The sequence below is a fragment of the Phaseolus vulgaris genome, chromosome 9, assembly GCF_000499845.2.
Source record: "Phaseolus vulgaris cultivar G19833 chromosome 9, P. vulgaris v2.0, whole genome shotgun sequence".
Lineage (NCBI taxonomy): Eukaryota > Viridiplantae > Streptophyta > Magnoliopsida > Fabales > Fabaceae > Phaseolus > Phaseolus vulgaris.
Genome location: NC_023751.2, coordinates 23,666,449 through 23,686,493, shown reverse-complemented (window position 1 = coordinate 23,686,493; position 20,045 = coordinate 23,666,449). Strand labels below are relative to the sequence as shown.

Genomic DNA, 20,045 nt, shown 5'->3' with positions numbered 1-20,045 from the left:
TCTTGGAGGTGCATTTAATTAAACAACTATAAGTTAGCATCGAAAATAATATACTTCAGACTAAAATGATTAAAAATAATATACTATATTTTAAGAAATAATATGATTAGAATGTATACATATTTGATTTTATTTTGTGTGTGATGAAATACTTTTCTATGAAGTTTTAATCCTTGTGTAAAATTACAAATCAATTAAAAGAGTAACTTAGGAATTGAAAAATGGAAATCTAAATAAGAAAATGTATCACAAATAAGATTTGATAAGTTTAAGATGATTATTACAAGAATTGGCAAATTCTTGATAAGAAGATACAAGAAATGAGATACAAGAAAGAATCATAACAAAGATATTTTTATTCTTAATTTCGCAAAGTAATTATCTTCATTTTAAATTTCAAAAAGGTTTAAAGATAAATGTAGTGTTTTGCCTCACTTACAAAGTAAATAAAAGAAAAATATAATCATCATATTCTAAGAAAAAATAATTTGTCTTAGTGGTTTAGTTGCCACATTCTGAAGGGTTTTAGTTTTGAATCCTAACTACAAGCAAAATGAGGATAATTTAATTTTATTAATCCAAGAGGCAAAGGAGTGTACAAACAAACCATGTGATTTCATTTTTTGATTTGACCTTTTTATAAGAAATGTAGTTTTCACAAGATTTTTGCACATCATGTTTAATGTGAAGCTAATAAAAATGTTCATGCAAAGTGTTGAAGGCCTTCTGAACCCAAAGTATCTCATTAGTCCTCCCTCATGTGTTTCTCTTACTAAAATTGCAAGCAACAAAAATTTCAACAACTTCATAATCATGTGGATAAGTTTCTTTCAAAAATTTAAGACCAAACAATTTTGTTTCGAGAAAAAAATCAACACATGTTTTATGGACAAAACATCAACCACAATATTTTTCCTTTTCCTTTTTTATGTTTTATGACATATGAAAATAGTTCTAAAAATTTAACTCATATGGCATGTCTTTTATTTAATTTTCATTGGCCTTTTAAGTACTTTAAAGACTCATGATCCATATGAATCACAAATTATTTAGATAAAAGGTAGTGTTATCAAGTTTGTAATGCTCTCACTAAGGCATAAAGTTTCTTATTATAAGTGGAATAGTATAAGACGTATGTGCTCACATTAAATGCATTACATTCAATTTCAAAATATTGCAAAGTTTGATAATGAAAAAAATGGAGTTATTAGTCAACTCATGATTAAAGACAATAAAGGTTTTTTCTTGTTTTTCTTATCATTTAAACCTAACATACTTTTAACAATATCATTTCAAGGTGTTGTCAAAGTGATAAAATACTTACAAAACTCTTGTAAAAAACTAGCTAAGCCATGAAAGCTCCTAACCTCACTCAAATTTGTGGGGGTAGGCCACTCTTGGATGGCCTTCACTTTTTCATAATATACTTAAACCGTTTTAGGACTTACCATAAAACCTAAGAATGTTATTTGTTTAGTACAAAATGTACATTTCACAAGATTATCATACAACTTTTTCTTTCTAAACACATTCAAAACAACACACAAATGTTCCACATGCAATTCTAGACTATTTCTATAGATTAAGATGTCATCATAATACACCACACCAAATTTTCCTAAAAAATCACTAAAACACATGGTTCATTAATCTCATAAAAGTGCTTAGGGCATTAGTTAGCCCAAATGGCATCCCACATCACTCATACAATTCATATTTTGTTTTAAATTAAGTTTTTCATTCATCCCCTCCCTAGTCCTAATTTGATTGTAATCACTTCTTAAGTCCATTTTTGAAAAAATGCAAGCTCATCCAATAAATAATTTAACATGGGAATATAATGTCTATACTCGATAGTGATGTTATTTAATGTTCTACAATTTATGTACATCCTCCTAAAATCATTCTTTTTAGACACCAAAATAACTATAACTCAAAATGTGCAAACTTAAGAAGCAAAAATTTATCTAAAACTATCTTACAAAGTAACTATGACACTGAGAAAAAACTAACAAAAAAAAGATATGACTTAAAAATAACAAAAGGTAAAGAAACTCAAAATGGCATTCAATTTTTGAAAGAAAGTGAATATTGAAACTTGTTTTAGGTAAGTTTTCAAAGATACAAAAAGTACACTTTCTTTATATAACTAAATCCAAAAGAATACAAAACTTTGTCAAGTAGATGTTGTAGACAAATGAGTAAACTAAGATCACTTCTTTTCAGTTTTTTTTCATAAAATTTTCAAATTACATGAACATAAATCACAACTAGCAAGAACAACTAGATAATAAGGGGAAATTTGGCGACTAGCCTTTTAGAGACCAACTTTGCAACAAAAAATGGGTTGTTGAACACCTTGTCAAAAACTTGCAATTCTTAAACTCTTTTAGAGTTTGATGCTTTAAAGGAAGTTTGGAATGGATCAAACTCTGATTACCATATAATGGAAACCCAGTTGAAGGTTTCTTAAAAAGGGAAGACCTCGCATTTAAGCTTTAAGATGCAACAAAGATTACAACAAGTCAAGCTTCCAAGAAAAAGGTTACTTTGGATGGTTTATTGGTTCCCTTGAATTTGGTTAGGTATTGGCTAACTCGAGGATGGATGGGGAAGGAACCTACGTTGGATTTGGAGGGTTCTTGGAAGGGTTAAGAGAGTTTTATAGTGAATATTTGAAGGATCCTTAAGAGGGTTGGTGGTGTTTTGCAAAAGCTAAAGCTTAGGTAGATGGTGGTTCTTGGTTATTATCTTTTGAGATATTGTAGGCTAAATCTTGATGGAGTTGTGTTGTGAATATCTAGAAGGATATATTGACCTAGGTTTGGTGAATTATGAATTAGATTTTGGTGGCCTAAGGTGATTTGGTCAAAGTTATAATTAGGAGAAACAAAATATGGTTTCTTGGTGTTTTCTTGGAGAAAGACTAGGTGGGTTTTGGTGTGTGGTGTGTATGACCATGAGCTTATTTATAGTTTTGTAGGTTCTTGAATTTCTTGTGGTGATGGAAAGGTAAGAATTGAAGCTTAAAAATGTAAGAAGATGGAATGGAAATAAGGTAAAAGAAGGTGCAAGAAATATGAATGGAAAGGATAATAACTACCTTATCAAATGTACATAACCATGGAAGTTGGCTAGGATCTTTGGGGTCTTTTGACATACTTCTTGGTGGATCTAAGAAGATAAGAAAAACTTCTTGGTGGATCTAAGAAGATAAGAAAAATAAGAGACCATTTAGGACAAGTCAAGTAAGCAAATAGTAGTCTCACTAAGAGAACTAAAAGGCTTTCAAAAGTTCAAATGAAATATATTATTAAAGGTGTATTTTTAAAAGGTATATGTGATTTTCTTTTATATAATAAGGAGTCAAATCTTATTTATTCCAGTTTACAAATAAACACCTAAGGTTAAGTAGTTTTAATTGAGACTAGCCTTATTTTAATATCCAAACAAACTAGTATCACATATGAATCTTTTCAAGATAATTTTTTTATATTGAAAACTTTCTTCTATATTTTTTTACGTTTTTGCATTTTGTCTCGTGTTCTCAAGAAACATTTTTCAAACCTTGTTTAGAGTAAAAGATTTAACTCTTAAGTTACTAGAAACAAAATATAACCTCAAATTTGAAGAATTTTAGTTTTGGTAAGTTCTCTTTCTCCATGTAGTGGCATCCAAAAATTATGAAACAAATAAGATTTAAGTTAAAATTTAATTTTGTTTCTTTAAGTTGTTATGATTAGAGTTTTATCCTTAAAGACTTTTTAGTGTGTTGATTTCCATCTTAATCAAGGATAAGATTTGTAAACGGATGAGTGTAAATTTAATAATTATTGTTCTTAATCACCACACTATTATAATTTTGTAACATTTTTTAATTTATTAGTTTAATTTTGACGAAAGTGGGGTCACGACAAGATGATTAACATCTTTGAAAAAAAAATAGAGTGATCACTACCATAAATTATTAAAAATTACGAAAAAATCTTTTAAAAATCAACGATTTTCGAAACTAAATTTAGATTCGAGAATCAATTACATGTAAGAAAAATATTATCACCTTCATTGTGATACTATTACCTTTAACTAAATATATATTTTTTTAAATATTTATTTTCCCCTTAAATCAAATAAAAATATATGTAAAAACTATTTTATGTTACTTATTGTTTAGAAGTAAGGAAATATTTATAAAATTATTTATTTTGACCAAATAAGTATTGACCTTACTACTATTCATTTATGATAGGATTACCTAATTAATTCTTTTTGTAATATATATTTTTTTTAATATCTTTCTAGTGTTTTTTAAGCTTGAATTATTTTATTAAAAAATTTAATTATTAAGTAAATCTGAGACTTAGCATGATAAATCAATTATTTTAAAAATTATTATAAAAAATTTAATTGTCAAGTTCGAGGCTTAACATGATAATTAATAATTTCTAAAATTATTATAATTATCAAGTAAGTCCAAGACGTAACATGATAATTAATTATTTTTAAAATTTTACATGGATGGAAATTTTAAGTGAGTTCGAAACTCAATATGAGAGTTAACAATTTCAAAGATTATTGTGTGAATGAACCAAATATAATTATCAACTGAGTTTGATACTCAACCTGATAATTAATAATTTTTAAAATTGTTATATGGAAAAAAAATTAATTATCAAGCAAGTCTAAGACTCAATATGATAATTAATAATTTTAATATTATTATGTGAATAAAAATTTTAATTATCAAGCAAGTCACAATATTTTTTTAAAATTATTATGTGGATGAAAATTCTAATTATTAAGTGAGTTTAAGACTTAAGATAATAATCAATAATTTTTAAAATTGGTATTAAATATTTGTTTAAAAAAGAGAAAAATAATCTAATTAAATTTATTAAACTTACTTCAATATATGACGATATTCATAATCTACACATACTTTCTATTATGCTACATCTTCCTAAAATGTTAAATTTATTCTAATCCAAATAATTTTGTTTGCTTTCTTATTTTCTTATACATTTTTGGACAATTAATGAATTGAAAACCTATCATGTACAATTTTTTTTAATATCAGAATCGAAATAGTGCTCAAACATAAAATCTTTAAGTATCATACTATATTATAATATTTAAACTCATTACCCCTTTTACCTCAAATCATATTCATGAATATTCAACAAAATTATTATTACTCAACATGTAATTCTTCAAGATGCAATTCTTCTAGAAAAACTACAAATATTCTCATGCAAACTTTGTAGCAAAATATTGTAAGTCCTTTTTCATGAACACAACTAAGTACACGAGTTCCCCGTATACCAAAACTCAAATAAATTCTTCACTTTTATAGTAGATTCCTACTTTTTCCTTTTTTATATTACTCAACATGGAACTTTGATGAATACTTGAGAACCAACATATCCTCTCTTCACCAAAATTATCACATATAAAGAGAGTAACTCCACAATGAAGTTCCAACATCATCCATCCATTTTTCTTCATGCTCTCAAAAACAAATATATCTGACATACTGCCAACATATATGTTAAATCACTCTTGTGATACACACAGACTCATTGACAATAATAATCATTTTTTATAGTTGGTCCTCGTCGTCTTACACCTTAGATTTATTGTCGACAACTTCCACATCATATCACCAACATCACCATGACCAAGTCAAACCCCACACACATGAATCAACAAAGTTATTACACAAATAAAAAAAATCATCAACATTAACCTCTCTCCAAAGTGACAACATGCAACCATGACTCGGTTCATGACAAATTGCTTATCTTCCTTCTTTGATTAGAGCCTTAACTTTGATATCATTGTTGAGAATCATACCATTGGAAAAATAACCTCTTTTATCCACACATAAATAAGAACATAAACCCAACAAATTATTATTACTTAATATTCAATTTTTATGGAAAAAATTGCAAACCTTCTCATACAAATTTTCTAGCAAAAATTTTACTCGTGAAAATTACAAACCCTTTCTCGTAACACACAACTATGTAAGTCTCCTGTATACTCAAAAGAGTTATTGAATTGTGGTTACAACACTCAAATGAACTCTTCACTTTTACACTAACTTCCTATTTTTCCCTTATTTATATTAATCAATGTGAGATTTTGGTGCATATTCAATTTGAGAGCCAACACTGTGGCCCAAAGTGCTTGACCCATACCTCTCATGGTTATGCGTCTTGTATTGTACATGTGTATCACAACAACCTTATTTTCTTCATAGGTTTCTCAACATTAATAAAAGGACCATCAATCCCTTAACATTTGAAGCAACAACAGATGATAATCCATTTTTTCGGTTCTTCCTGAATTCACAGAATCACTCCTTCCAACATTGGGTTGCTACCATGAAGAGTCCTGGGAATGTCGACCATTGGACTAAAAAACATTGGCAGGAAAAATATTTTATATGACCAAAATGCATTGCAATTGGGAAGTATAAAATTGAGTGTTGACAAATTTATGTATTTTTTTAATTTATTTGTGTATTTATTTTTTTAAAGTATAATTACATTACAAATAAATTTGTATCTTATTAAGTTAAAAAAATGTTAAAGAAAAAAAATAAAAGAAACCTACTTTAAAAAATGTTGTATTGGAATAATTTGAAGTAATAATGATTTAAATCTACGTGATAATAGAGTTCACAAAAGATATGGCATTTTGAAAATTATTAGGATCCTATATGAAGATCTTCAATTGGCTAAACATGCTACTTTACACCCTGAAAATGACATGGGAGTTTGATACATTGAATATGCCAAATTCCCATCTCAAAAGCCATTAAATGAAAACCACCTGTGCCAAAATGTACCCCAAACCCTGGACCTCAACTTGGGCCAATTTCATGCATGGTATACAAATTATTTATACTTATACAAATTTTAAAAAATAGAATTTATCTTCTTCCATATAAACTGGGTATAATATAATATTGGTGAATAGATTTATCAATTTTTTACTACAACAGAGTTATGCCTGGGTTCTTCATTTTTTCTCATAATATTTAGAAAAGAAAATGTCTGGTTTTCTAGAGGTCATAAATGAAAAGGAAAATAGATGATTGCTCCATTTGATGTCATGAATTAATGTATCACCCATATATCCATGCTACGCACATGCACATAAAAATGCTGAAATTTCATTCCTTATAAAAAGGTAGGTTGTCTTTTCAGCCTTGAATCATGTTCCTTAACTAACCATACACACCTACCTTATTTTTCTCTATGACTCTTAGTTGAAAATAAACTCGAAAAGACTGAAGGTTATAAAATTAATATAACTAAAAATTTCAACTCCAATATTAAAAATTTATATGAAATAATTTATATCTTACCTTAATCCGTGTCTATAATACTTTAAACTAAGTTTCTAATTTTAAAAAAAAAAATAGTTATTCTCTTAAAGTGCATTTGCTTCCATCTAACTATTGTGCTTGAAGACATAAAAATGGAAATGATTTCAATTTGGTTCAAGGGATGTGTGTGGAAAAGAAGGCGAGAAAAGACGTAGGTATACTGATTTCATTCTCCCTCACATGCAGAGAAAATAGACGAAAGCCACTTAGGCAGTTGTGCATTTCTGTTTTTGCCCCAACATTCATCTGTGCATGGCAACATGGTGTTGATGTTTTTGTCTAATTCTTGAACATGCACAGTGGAGTGATTTTTTGCTTGATCGAGTGGAGTGCTTCATTGACCATGGTAAATACAGTAGATGGATTCGTAGATGGTTTTTGAAAACAGAAACAAATAGGGTGCAATGTTTCTTCCTAATCTTCTATGTTGTGTGAGCTTCCAATCTTCTTTTCTGTGTGAGCTTGTGAGTGAGTAGCTGGTGGTGCAATGGTGGTGTGATCCAATGTTCTTTGTTTTTTTTGTTGTGTACAAGAGATAAGAACATGTTTACAGTGTTCATAACTTACCTCATATACGTTTATATATTGTTTCCAGAGTTATTTGTATGCATCCATGAGTTCACAAAATGGACTGTGGACATGATTTTTTTGACTACTTAGTGCCATGTTCGATGAGGCACAATTGGGTAACTCGATTGATGGCAGTTGGTGTTCAGGGTTACAATAACATCGTTGAATCCCTATGTTAGACTGGACTGCTTGAGGTTACAAAGAACAATGTAAAGAACTTACATAAAAGTATAAATAACTGTTGGTGTGAGGTCCACGATCTATTTAGTGGACTTAGTGGTTTCGCATGGAACGAAACCTCAAAACATTTCAAGACTGAGAGTGAAGTGTGGAATGTCTTGATACATGTAACGAATTCAACCATAGTTCACCCTACATACATTAACCAATATATATAATGAAATATTTCATGAAAACACACTCGCACACTCCGTCGTACTACCACTTTTTAATACTCTGAATCTAATATCTGGGAAATGTTAGTGTAAATGAACATACATGATGAAGATGTCTTGGACTTCCTATGTTCTCACCCTAATATGGTAAAGTAACTCTTGGGCATACCCCTCAAGCAACGAATGAGAAATGTTGTCAAGATAATGATTAGGACTCCCTAATGTTATTTTCTTAGTTATGCAGAGTTGTTTTTGTCATTGGATTGTAATTTTATTTATGAAACGAATTGAAAATTCATTTTAGTTTAAATATAGTATATTCTTACCAATACGAGGCATCAAACTATTTAATGTTATATCTTTTTTTTGTTACTATAGTCAAATTGTATGCAATTGTTCACTGATTGTATCTAAAAAATGTGCTAAGTTTTGTAGGAACGACTTCTTCATCAACTAAGGAAAAACCCCTACATATGATGCAGTTCCTGCTCCACGACCCCCCAGGATTGAGGATGTGCTAAATCAGGCACAATATGTTGGTCAGCGTGAACATAGGGTATAATATGGGCAAGGGTTTTATGGGGGATCAATCCTCCCACCTAAAGTAATGAACTTCCCCTTCTTTGCTTCATCGGGATTTAACTTTCAACATCATTTGCAACATCCAGGTTTGAAACAATTTCTTACGCTGAAATATCCATATTTTGAAGATCTCATCAGGGTGTTTTATTCAAATATGAGGGTCACTGATGATAGTAACCTCTGGACTAAGGTTAACCAGAAGAGGATTATTATTATTCCTTTAGATTGGATGACTTTGGCTCACTTAAAGTACTAAGGTCACAAATTGAGTTCTTCAAACATCCCTAACCAAAAGAACAATGACCGTGATATGACATTGACATGATGAGACTAGACCTACACAGTTGTAATATGAGGTATGTGCATGGTTTGTTGCTGAATGACAAACTACTTCATTACACCTTTGTCCACATGTTGTGTCCTCGGGGAAATATTTTGTTCTCAAGTGTTGCATGAATATATTTTGATGATATGGACCACAAAAAATAATGTAATGATTAATTGACCCCATTATATCATGCATCACATGATGAAATTTTGGGACAACATGTTTTTATCCTATGTCACTCTGGTGACACGAATCCTAACTGCGTTTGAAGTGGAATTATCCATCGATTCAACTATTGAGCTAGAAAAGTCCCATTATTTTGGGAAAAATAATAATTAAGAAGTTAAATATTCATCATGTTCATGGTGTGTGGCAATATGGGATAGATCAATACGACAATGATGAAGATGACGCCGACTCAACGATTCCGGAGGACAATGTTCATGGCAATGCACCCCAAGTTCTAGTGCAAGATCACTTTGCAATGTCACCACAAATTAAGTGGACTTCAAGCGTTGCAGAAATCCATTTGGACTACGAACCTAAACATCAACACACGTTTGAACAACATGAACACACATTTTGATAGGGTTCATGACCGGATTGACGACATACAACAACTTCGTGACTTTCGAGAGTCTTTTGATTGATACATATTTCACTATATCATTTTTGTCATTTTCCAAAACATTAATTATTCTTTATTTCATGTTATATATATATGTAATGTACACTCTTTAATATTTTTTTATGCACTAACTTTATTCATGGATTACGCATCCACATATTATAATTTATTGCATTTCCAAATTTTCACCCACATTTTTTCCTTTACACAATTATAGTTCAAACACAGTACTAAAAATAATATTTTAATTGCAAGCAACTATAATTTAAATAAATAATTTATAATTATAATTATTTTTTTAATTGAATCAAATAAATTTTCTAACAATCATAAACATCTTTCGAATATTTTACATAATCTGTATTTTTTTAAGTTAGCTTTGACACAATACCGAAAATAATATTTTGATGAAAACAACTATAATCTACAAATAAATAAATCAATTCATTTTTCAACAATTTTTAAATATAAGGACAAATTTGTAATTTTATTCTTTTTTTATTTAAAAATAGTTATAATTTCAATACCACTTATCATATTAGTTACAAATTTTCCCTACACTTTTCACTATTTACCTTAATCCAAACAATCTCACTTTCTTTACTCTTTTTTTTTTAAATCATTTCAAATTCATCTTCAAATTCAAACAAAAATTAATTAAGGTAAGTTGTTTTATTATATGAGAAAAAAAATAGAACTAAATATGTTAAAATTGATAGATCTTTTGAGTTGGTTTAGTTTTAAAATCAACGACAAATCTTTCGAAGAAAAAGGTTCATTATTGAGGTTTAACAAAATAAGATTTGAGTAAAGTAATTAATACGATTTTCAACTTAAAACTTTAAAACAATAAGTTTTTTTCGCTTTTACTTACTACGAGACTTAAATAACTTATAGGTATATTCCCAAACATAAATAAATAGTTATATATCTATACTCACTCGAAAATAAAACAAATCTAATGTAATTATATTTGAAAATAGACTTAATATCATAGCGTCTTTGTATGGCAACTGATAAACAATTATTAACAAGATAGATTTATGGCATTTTTTCAAGATGGAACAAAAAATTGAGTCAAATATATAATCATAGAGACTAATTAAAAAGTTAAGTAGTAATCACATTGCTATATAAAAAAGAAGTATATACTTTTTCTTTTAATCTTAACCATATAAATGTAAATATATTTCCATTATTACAGATTTAAGTTTAGATTTTTTATGAACACAAGTGGATATATGAGGCCTGTCTTATCAACTTCTTTCAATAAAATATCTACGATAGGTATATATATATATATAAAATTGAATATATTATTTTGCATGTATCAAATAATTAAGTAGCTAATTTCCTCAAATATTTTTAATTTAATTATTTGACTTTTATAAGTTAATTTTACAAAAAAAATCAACATATAACGAGTTTATTAATCTTGTTAAATATTGCTTATTTTTAATTTACTCTCCAATTTAGTGTAAATTGAATAAATCTGAATACTATAAAGCAAGAGATCCACTGTGTTTAATAGGAGAAACTACAAGTAAAAAACTAAAAGATTAACAAAAAAAGTATTAGATAACATTACTTTTATGAGAGGCATAAAAAGTTATAACTTTATGAGGGACAAAAATTTTAATAAGTAATTTTTTTTTTTAAATGGAAAATAAATAATTTAAAATACACCGACTTGTGAGTCAGAGTTTTGTCTTCTTTCAGGCACCATGTGACCACTGCATGTAATTTCACATTTCTCACCTTCTTTCTGTGTGATATGTATGGCAAATAAATCACATAACACATCACCAAACATATATAATCACCTTGTTATATACATTTGGATTGTTCTTTTTTTCAGAACTTTCTGAATTCTATTATCTTTTATATATATATATATATATATTTTAAATTTTTTCACATGAACCCCTTTTCATATTTATAGATGTCAAACATGTTTATTTTCAGATATATTCATTACCAGAAAAAATACATTGATGTAGGAGAGAGTTTCTTATATTTCAAGAACATAATTTTTTGTCCATGATAATAACTTATTTTCATTGTTTTCACTTTTAATTAGTTAGATTTTATGTAGTTAAAAAATATCAAACACGTGAAAATATTATTTCTAAATATAATATTGAGAATGCAAAACTATATCTAAATTTTATTAATTAAATATAATATTAAATTTGTTTTTTTTAATCTAAACTTTAGATTAATAAAAATGATTAAAATGAATTATTCTATTTCATCCGCTAGAATTTTGATTATAAATTTTGAACAAAACTAACCATCTTTGAAAAATAGTTAATAATAATTTTAGATACAAATTTATTTTAATCATTTTTATACTGGATGATTTAAAATTTAAATTAATAACGAAAACTAGTGTTTTATTATAAAAATATATTTAATCTAATTTTATTTTACATGAAATCTAACTCTCGTTAATAGTTTAAATCAACCACGAAAATTAATATTTTATTATAAAAAAAATATTTAATCTAATTTTATTTTACTTTGAAATTAACTCTCGTTAATTGTTGTGTGCCTAACTCTGAGGTAATTTCTTCACTATACAAGCTGATAATTACTTAGAGTTAACATGCTATTATTTGTCAATATTCTGAGGCACTTTTTAGTATGTATTAAAATCAACACTAAATAAATAGAATATAGTTCTTCTTTAGGAGAATAGTTAACAATTCATAAAAGTATAAATAAAAACTTCAAATCCACCTTTGGTGTAATAAGATAAACTATTTATTTCTTTGGGTGAGATAATTTTTAATATATTAGTATTATTTAAAATATGTATCTTTATGAACTTTATTAATTACTTAAAAAATTTAAATTGGATTTTCTTTTCAAAACTCATTTGTTTGTGTTCTCAAAATAATCATTTTTGAATTATTTTGAAAACACAATCAAGTTTATTCTACTATTAAATTTCATGAACTTGTTTTTAAATAGCAGTTTAAACTATAATTTAGTCAGAAAACAACTAGAGTTTAAATCATAATTTCATTTTGTAAATAACCCAACACTTTAATATAGTTTTCTTTAAGGAATTAATTATTTAAAGAGCAACCGTTATGAATCGGATAAAAAATATATATATTGCCAGAAACACATACCAGTTTAACTCTAAGCCTGTCTCTGTACATGGTGTGCTCTAACATTAACTATTTTTTTAAATGTTTAAACGTATTAAAAAAATAAAAAATATGACGAAATTATCGTAATGTTTTTTTTTTTTTCATGGAACGTGCTTATCACTCACATTTACTGGGTCTGAAAAAAAATTCCAATTTTTAGTGATTTTTACAAAAATCAACAATTAGGTTTCTCACATAAACAAAAGCATATAAAGAACCACTTAACTATTCAAAAGAGAAAGTTACCATGAAATTCACAGGGAAAATCATAATAAAAATTCATTAATAACACTTTTACTTTTGAACGAAAACTCCTAATCCACCAATACCATTAATACAAAACTTCCATTCATTGATTTCGAAACATTCCATTAATAATTAATAATAAAGTAAGAAGAGAAAAAAACAATACTTTTTCTCTGTAAATTATCTGGAGTTTGAATTTTTTTTAAACATAGATTAATAATGATAATAATAATAATAAATATACGTTTTTATATAATTTGACGAAAACAGTTTTTCTTACAATTATCTGTAATTTGAATTTATATATTTTTTTTGGTGAGAGGTTAAAGTTGGTGAGTTCTGACATAGAAAAAAAAGAGGAGCATTGAGTATCTTAAGTGGTAAGAGTTGAAGTGAGGGTCAGCAGAAAAACGCAGAAATTGTTTTTATTTATTTTCAATTTTTACCGGGTCTTCTTTTCTTCGTTGGTTTCTCTTTTGCTGACTCTGAGTCGGAGAGAGAGAGAGAGAGAGTGTTGGCAATGTCGAAGTCTCAACCGGGCAGTGGCGGAGGCGCACCGAAGGCTGCGTGGGTGCTGCCGTACCGCACGGAGAACGTGAGGGAGGTGTACACGCTGGGGCGGAAGCTGGGTCAGGGGCAATTTGGCACGACCTTCCTCTGCACGCACAACGCCACGGCTCGCACCTTTGCCTGCAAGTCAATCCCCAAGCGGAAGCTTCTCTGCAAGGAGGACTACGATGACGTTTGGAGGGAGATTCAGATAATGCACCACCTCTCCGAACACCCCAACGTCGTCAGGATCCACGGCACCTACGAGGACACCTCCTCCGTCCACCTCGTCATGGAGCTCTGCGAGGGCGGCGAGCTCTTCGACAGGATCGTTCAGAAGGGCCACTACAGTGAGCGTCAGGCCGCCAAGCTCATCAAGACCATTGTTGAGGTTGTCGAGGCTTGTCACTCGCTTGGAGTCATGCACAGGGACCTCAAGCCCGAGAACTTTCTCTTTGACACTGTTGAGGAAGATGCCAAGCTCAAAACCACCGATTTTGGCTTGTCTGTCTTTTATAAGCCAGGTTAGGTTCCGATCTATTTCTTTCATGATTCTACTTTGGTGCTTATTGCGATCTGGGTAAACGTTAGAATCGGAGTTGCTTCTTCTGTTTGCTTCTGAATGCGATCAATTCAAGGTTAGTTATTGTCATTGGGGTCCTATTTAAGGATGAATGTGAATGCGTTCAATTTTGATCAGGAAGTGAAATCATTGTGTGCGTTAACCGAGCTCTGGTTTTAACCTCAATGAGCACTCTGACAAAATTTGTTGCATCTCGTTTGAGTTTTTATCTTTCCCTTGATTGATGCCTAGTCATTGTTTTAATTTGGATCGATCTGTTTCCGGCGGCTTGTTGCTGGTTTGAAGGAGAAATACATAATTCATATTTTAGAATGCTTCACAGTAGCTAATTCTTGCCTGGTGTTTTCTAGGTTCTTTTATGAAAAATATGCTATGAAGTCAAGCCTCTTGGCCTAGTGGTTCTTGAGATTTTCATTAAATGATAAGATAAGCCTATTTATTACGCTTTCTGCAAAAGCAGCAATTGTTGGTTTGAATAGTAGTGCATGCTGTTAATGAAGTTTCACTGATTTTATAATCTGATTCCTAGTGGATGACTTGAAAAATCCATGTCCACTTAGATACAGATATAGTTTAATACCAAAATACAAAATGTGATAAATTCTGTTTTTGTCTCGCAGATTGAAATGAAATCACGATCTTTATGTTTTGAGAGATATATAAAAATGGATTTCATTTTTATTGTTTTTATTGGGTTCAATGGAGATAAAGCCAGAAAGGCAATATGCTGAATCTCACGAACCAGCAATCCATAAATGCTTAAGTTATTAGTTGACACATATGAATAATGTATGATTTAATATTATAGGTCTAACACAATCCCTCATGCAAGAGCCCTTTACTCCTTTGGGCTTGAGATGCGGATAATGTAGAGATCCACCTACCTTGTGCTAAAATTCAATTTTTCATTAGAAGTATGTGGATGGCAGGGATTGAACTCTAGACTACTCGGGATATAAAGGCTCTTTGTTACTGTTTAAAAAATCAACCTTCCCAAAAGCTTAAACTATTAGGTGAAGACGGTTGAGTGGTTTTATATTACAAAAAATAACATACTCCCTCACACAAGAACTCTTTGGTGTTGAAGCATGGTTATTGCACAGGCCCACCTACCTCCCTTGTGCTAAAATTCATGTGTTCGAAGTATGGGGTCGGTAAGCATCAAACTCTTGATACCATATTAGAAATTGGTCTGGATCTAACTTGATAAAAAATGAAGGGGGTGCTAAACTGAAACAAGAGTAGTGAATGACCTACTTCTGTCCTCTGTAAGTTGTCTAAAGACATGAACTTTTTGCATTCTAACTTCTGGAAGTTTAAAGTTTTGAAAAAGGCCATATATGTGCCTTTGGGTTTCATGTACAACCCTTATCTCTCCATCTCTCGGTCTCTCTTTCTATATATATATTTTTTCTTTTTCTTGGGGCCATATTTTATTGAAATCTTTTTTAAAGCAAACCTTTCTTTGTCTTGGTGACTGTTAATTACGAATGTTCAAAATTAAATCTGAAGTTTTGCGGTCTAGTCTTGTAGTTACAGTTTGAATTTTCCACCGTCCTTCATTTCATTTATTACCAGATCATCTGGAAACCCTTCCAAATTATGCATGCTTAACACAGTGATGTACTTTTCAGGTGAGACCTTCTGTGACGTTGTTGGAAGCCCATACTATGTTGCCCCAGAGGTCTTGCGTAAGCATTATGGACCTGAATCAGATGTTTGGAGTGCTGGTGTTATTTTGTACATCTTATTAAGTGGGGTGCCACCATTTTGGGCTGGTAGTTACATGTCACCTGCAATTTAAATTATCAATTGTAGATGTACGCATGTTATTCGTTTTCTTCTTGTGTATCCTTCATCATTACTGATACTTCTCTGCCAATTTTGTGACCTCCAGAAACTGAGCAGGGGATTTTCCGACAGATTTTGCTAGGAAGACTTGATTTCCAGTCCGAGCCATGGCCCAGCATTTCAGACAGTGCCAAGGATCTAATTCGAAAAATGCTTGATCGGAATCCAAAAACAAGGCTTACAGCTCACAAAGTACTCTGTGAGTCTATTAAACTTTTATATTGAGCAAGCAACTAACATGATTTGTATAATACTTTCACAATTATTGGAAAGGGGTTCAAACTTGTGGCACTTGTGTGGTTTCTGTTTCAGGTCACCCATGGATTATTGATGACAACCTTGCACCAGATAAGCCTCTTGATTCTGCTGTTTTGTCGCGCCTGAAGCAGTTCTCTGCAATGAATAAACTTAAAAAGATGGCTTTGCGTGTAAGACTGTAAACCTTTTCAGTGGGGCGTAATTATTCTGTGTGCTGAGTGCTGACCATTTAAAAACCATCTAATCTCTTACGAATACCCTGTTTTTGTCTTCTTTTAGAATGGAGTGGTAATTATATGCATTTTTGGTAGAAATTAGGCTAAACACGGGCGGATCTTCTTGAGGGCGGGGTGAGCCATGTCCCCCAAACTTTTTTTGAAAATTATGAAAAGGAGTTACTATGCATGAGAATAATGCAGGGGGGGATGAATGAATGCAACCACTTCCTAGAAGTTTTCTATCTCCATTGTCATTTTTTTTTTTAAATTTTATAAATAATTTCTCTAAAATTTTAATTTAGAAAAACACTTCATTACTCCTTCATCGCGGGCATGGATATTTTCATTTGCATGTGAAGTATAGTGAGATCTTGGCAATGGATCATTTTAGCATGGTTATGATTGAAGATGAATTTTGCTATTGTAAATTACTAAATTGATTATACGAATACTATTTATTAGATTATAATAAAATGAAGGGTTAAAGATGTTGTAATACTTTTGAAGTTACCACACTGTAATTTGATCATTTTCTACCTGTGTAGATATGTTTAGGAAGCGTGGTATTTTAATAGGAGTGAAAGAAATTAGTAAAGAGAAACATACAATTTAATCTTATTTGATCACTTAAAAAAATGTTGTAATTATTTTTATAAAAAAATAATACTCATGTAACAAGTGTCTTTTAATCTTGATAGTTTACAATATAACAATCAGTAGTTATTTTTCCTAGTGTTATTTGAACTTTATTTTTTCTCTTTTTGGTTCCCGGCTTTTGGTATAATATGAGGTATCTTATGCAGAGTAATGTGGTGCAGCTAGTGTCATAACAAGAACTTACATTTGTATATATATATATATATATATATATATATGATTTATCTTCAATTTTTTTTTTTGCATTTGATGTTGTATGAGTTGTCATTATTTTATATTTTGGTACAGCATTAGTATAAATCTCTTTAATTTTTTTATTTATTTAGTTTTGGTCTAATAGAAAGAAGAATTTGATAGAAAAACATTTTACAATAAATTCTATTAAGAATCATTGTTCTTTTTATTATTCTGGACTCCCTCAATTTTTTTTATAAAAGTTCCGCCACTGGCGAAACTGATGGCAAACTGTTGCTACCTGATCATCAGGAAATCCTTTGTGAATTTCATGTACATTCATTGAAAGGTTTCTTGATTCTAGAGGTTAATAAAATGCATGACCTCATTCAACAATAACGATGCCAGAGCTTCTTAATTTTCTCTGAAGTTTTATGAGCGAGAAGCCTAAGTTGTCTTACATGGCCGTAGGGATACCATGTTTGGTATATGAGCGTGCTTTTGCCTGCAGGAATGCAACTTGTTTCGATAGGCATTAGATTCTCACAAAGGATCACTGGACATCTGTTTGGACAGAGAGTTTTTGAATCTTTATCACTATGGGAACATTTCAAAGTTTGAATTTGAAGAAGCTTTTTACGGTGAATATGATTAATGGCTTTTTGTATGTACACGTTGTACTGTTGTTAGAAACACAAAATAATCTTGCTCAGGGTCTTAACCACCCTTATCACCAAAGCAAGACCAAGGGGCATAGTATGCATACATTAGAACCAGGATCCGATATATGAATGAAGTGGAGCAGCCACATTGTGTTGTAATGTCTTTTATCAGCAGCTGTCATCAATTAGATGAATTTCATTGATATACTTTTGATTTCTTTTAGTTTTGGTTCTCTGTTATGAACTCCATCATATACGAGTTTTCGATATGGATCAAAGGCATCCAACCTGATACACTTGTATTATTTTCATGCATTAACCTTAATATTGGAAGATGTGGATTGCAGGGTTTCAATTCTGAAGGAACTTGACCTTGTTTTAGAATTGGCATGATTATTATCTAAAACTGTTTCTTTATGTCAGTTTTTTTTCTGATATATTTTTATCAATGACAATTTTCTATGTTGTGCTTCAATTGAATTGTCATAAATCAACAAACATGAATTGCGGTCACTTTCTTCCCAGCCTTGGGCCATAATTGTGTTTCTTAGGTTGAGTATTTATTTTTTTCAAGTTTTTAAGCTTTTCCTTAATGACTTGATTTTCGAACTCTATCAGGAACTCGTCTTGAATGGGAAGTTAAAATCCATTCCTAGTTTTCCATGCCAAAGCCTAATACTGTGACATTTACAATTTTGTATGCTTCACTTCTAGGTTATTGCGGAGAGGCTCTCTGAGGAAGAAATTGGTGGTCTAAAGGAGTTATTCAAGATGATTGATGCAGATAACAGTGGAACTATAACATTTGATGAGCTAAAAGAAGGCTTAAAGCGGGTAGGATCTGATCTAATGGAGTCTGAAATCAAGGATCTCATGGATGCAGTAAGACCATTTGCTTTTGTCCATGGATTAATCCACTTTTAGTATTTGTGCTGTTTTTTTGGGCTTCAATATTTAACTGTTGAACGATATCTATGATCTTGCGTGTTACAGGCAGATATTGATAATAGTGGGACACTTGACTATGGTGAATTCATTGCTGCTACTGTCCACTTAAATAAGTTGGAGAGAGAGGAAAATCTGGTGTCAGCTTTCTCCTATTTTGACAAAGATGCAAGTGGTTACATAACCATTGATGAGATACAACAGGCTTGTAAGGATTTCGGTTTGGAGGATGTCCATATTGATGAAATTGTCAAGGAAATTGATCAAGACAACGTAAGTATTCGTTTTTGTCCTGCTATCTAGAGGTTGTCTGTTGTTGCAGTGTTCGTTGGGTTAATGGAAGATTTGTTCTGCAGGACGGACAGATAGATTATGGGGAATTTGCTGCCATGATGAGAAAGGGAAACGGAGGAATCGGCAGGCGAACCATGAGGAGCACGCTCAACTTCAGAGATGCTCTGGGAATTATAGGACATGGGTCTGATTAAATAATTGTACCTTAAATAACTATTTGGTGATGAAATTTTGAACAAGAAAAGCTTTGGTAACTATGAACAACTTGAGTAGCCTGACCAAAACTTCTATTTATGAATAGACCCATGCTTAAAAAATGACCTTCAGTACCTGTATGGTGATCCATTTCATGATACAATACATGTATAGTTTTAGAAAAGAAAAGAATTGGACGGCTTTATATGTTCACTTTACCATTTACACACGCAGAATGATGACAATCAATTAAGAATTTATGCTTTAGAACCTTAAAACAAGAGTGAGAACAATGACAAGGAAATGTCTGTTTAACTGGTTTGTTTTTCCACTGAAAAGTGAATCTCGCAAGA

At 30.5% G+C, this 20,045-nt stretch overlaps 1 protein-coding gene across 1 annotated transcript; it reads left to right on the top strand.

Annotated features, from left to right (window-relative positions):
- Nucleotides 1–13,631: 13,631 nt before the first annotated feature.
- Nucleotides 13,632–19,964, top strand: LOC137820232 (calcium-dependent protein kinase SK5-like). The gene is made up of 7 exons (XM_068624193.1): nt 13,632–14,379; nt 16,073–16,216; nt 16,336–16,488; nt 16,602–16,717; nt 18,973–19,140; nt 19,252–19,476; nt 19,560–19,964. The coding sequence occupies exons 1-7, from the start codon at nt 13,827–13,829 to the stop codon at nt 19,689–19,691; spliced, it is 1,491 nt and encodes a 496-aa protein (XP_068480294.1). The 5' UTR covers nt 13,632–13,826; the 3' UTR covers nt 19,692–19,964.
- Nucleotides 19,965–20,045: the final 81 nt, after the last annotated feature.